Below are 2500 nucleotides of genomic sequence, written 5' to 3'. Positions count from 1 at the left end.
TGCGGCGTATTTGAAAAAATGCGCCCCCCCCCGCATAAATATGTGGACTTTGGCTGATTATACATTGAATTATGAGATCACATAATCACGTTTTTCTGGAGGGACTGGTCAGCTTTTTTTAATTACATTTATATCTGCATTTATGTTAAAACCTCGAGACTTTCAAACATCAACATGACATTTATTAAATGTATTTGTGTCACGCCATGCAGCTGACACGCTCACGCCACGCAGCCAGTGTGCAGGAGGCCTAAGAGCGCCAAACTCCACGTGAGGACGAAGGTTAGGGGGCTGGATGGGTCAAACAAACACAGGGGCACGTTTGCAGGTTTGGAGGACTTGTTGTGGTGATGATGATGATGATGATAATGATGATGATGATGCTCTCTGTGTTTAGTGTACTTCATAGCCCTGATCCTGTCCCTCAGTCAGCAAATGACCAGCGATCGCATCAACCTCTATCCTACAGGCAACCAGACTCTGTGGTGAGAAGAACATGTTTATATTCTGTTCTTCTGTACCAACATGACATCATACGCCACTTATTGAGATCAGTCTGTCTGGACTGTGTAGTACTTGTAGTTGTATTTGATTGTGCTCTCCGTCCCCTCCTGCAGGCCCCCGGGGTCGGAGCAGCAGATCCTTCAGCCATGGATCGTAGTGAACATGGTGGTGGCGCTGCTGGTGGGCCTGGCCTGGGCGGTCGTCTCCACGCGGCCCGACATCGACTACACAGAAGGTACAGTTGGAGACGGTTTAGAATGCTCCAAGGTCCAAACACGCCTGGCTTTTAAAGGGAATGGGAGATGATCTCTGATTGGTTTATTGCCTGTTACGCCCAAAACACACCTCTGATTAATGAAGACACTAAGTACCACCCTTTAGAACCATGCGCCCGGCGTTTTCCGGATTTGGACACGCCCTAAACGCACCTGCGCCAGGCGCTTCACGCTGTGCGCTCAGATCGTTAAAATAGGGCCCTCAGTGTCCTTGGGGTTGGTCCACGTCCACGCCTCCTTAGGAGACTAGCGTCCCGAGTCTTTTGATTCTTGGTGGAGAAATTAAAGAGTATTAAGCGTGACTTATGCTTCTGCGTTAAATCTACGGCGTGGCTACATACGTAGGTATGTGGAGATACCGACCCTACGCTGTAGCCTGACGTGCACCTCTTGGCCGTGGCTTGGTAGCGTAGCACTAACACACACACACACACGCTACACACACACACACACACACACACACACACACACACACACACACACACACACATACACACACTCTCTACACTCTACACACAGTGGCGCAAAAAGTGGGTATGCGTTATATGCGGCGCATAGGGGCGCAGCACAATGGGGAGCGCCAAAGCGATGGTAAAAAAATTTTAAAATTTACATTTTTTTGGTATTTTCTATATGTAGCTGCCGTTGTGCGTTTCTAAATCATTTCTGCATTTTCTCATTGTTATTATATAACATTTTAGAGGACTAACAGGCTAGAGTAGGCGCCCTGTCTCATAAGATTCCATCATAGAATGTTGACATAGAATGTTGACAGAATGTTGACATAGAATGTTGACAGAATGTTGACAGAATGTTGACAGAATGTTGACAGAATGTTGACATAGAATGTTGACAGAATGTTGACAGAATGTTGACATAGAATGTTGACATAGAATGTTGACAGAATGTTGACAGAATGTTGACATAGAATGTTGACATAAAATGTTGACATAGAATGTTGACAGAATGTTGACATAGAATGTTGACAGAATGTTGACAGAATGTTGACATAGAATGTTGACAGAATGTTGACATAGAATGTTGACATAGAATGTTGACAGAATGTTGACATAGAATGTTGACATAGAATGTTGACAGAATGTTGACATAGAATGTTGACAGAATGTTGACAGAATGTTGACATAGAATGTTGACATAGAATGTTGACAGAATGTTGACAGAATGTTGACATAGAATGTTGACAGAATGTTGACAGAATGTTGACATAGAATGTTGACATAGAATGTTGACAGAATGTTGACATAGAATGTTGACAGAATGTTGACAGAATGTTGACATAGAACGTTGACATAGAAGGGGGGGTGGGCGCTGTAAGCGCAGAACGAGTACGAGTGTACGAGTAGTAAGTTGCCGTCTATGAAAAAAGAGCAAGGCAAAACAGCTTTTTTCAACTTGGAGGCTTGCAGATATTCATGTTAACAGACTGTTCTTAGACTAGCTAGTGTTTGCTAACACTAGCAGCTAAAGTGGGGTTTACGGCTAGCTTACAATATGCAAAACCAAGGTTGCTGAGCTGAAAACTGATAAATATAAGGTAGCATGTACAATAAATGACAAGAATCTGGAAAACATAACTAATGCTATAACTCTGGTTTATCATTGAATCATGCATAGATTTGCTACCAAAATTGGAGACTTGCAAATGTTGACAGACTAGCTAGTGTTTGCTAACACTAGCAGCTAAAGTGGGGTTTACAGCT

General features: G+C 43.4%; 1 protein-coding gene across 2 annotated transcripts in view; it reads left to right on the top strand.

Annotated features, from left to right (window-relative positions):
• tmem237a (transmembrane protein 237a) overlaps window positions 1-2500 on the top strand; it is a 13433-nt gene that overhangs the window by 9819 nt on the left and 1114 nt on the right. For both annotated transcript variants that reach the window (XM_031294989.2, XM_031294988.2), the window contains exons 9-10: window positions 398-485; window positions 618-739. In XM_031294989.2, the coding sequence (XP_031150849.1) occupies window positions 398-485; window positions 618-739 (210 nt within the window). The remainder of the gene's footprint in view (window positions 1-397; window positions 486-617; window positions 740-2500) is intronic.

Source organism: Sander lucioperca, chromosome 8 (genome assembly GCF_008315115.2).
Source record: "Sander lucioperca isolate FBNREF2018 chromosome 8, SLUC_FBN_1.2, whole genome shotgun sequence".
Lineage (NCBI taxonomy): Eukaryota > Metazoa > Chordata > Actinopteri > Perciformes > Percidae > Sander > Sander lucioperca.
The sequence above is the reverse complement of the archived record's forward strand: the minus strand, read 5'-3'. Positions and strand labels throughout refer to the sequence as shown.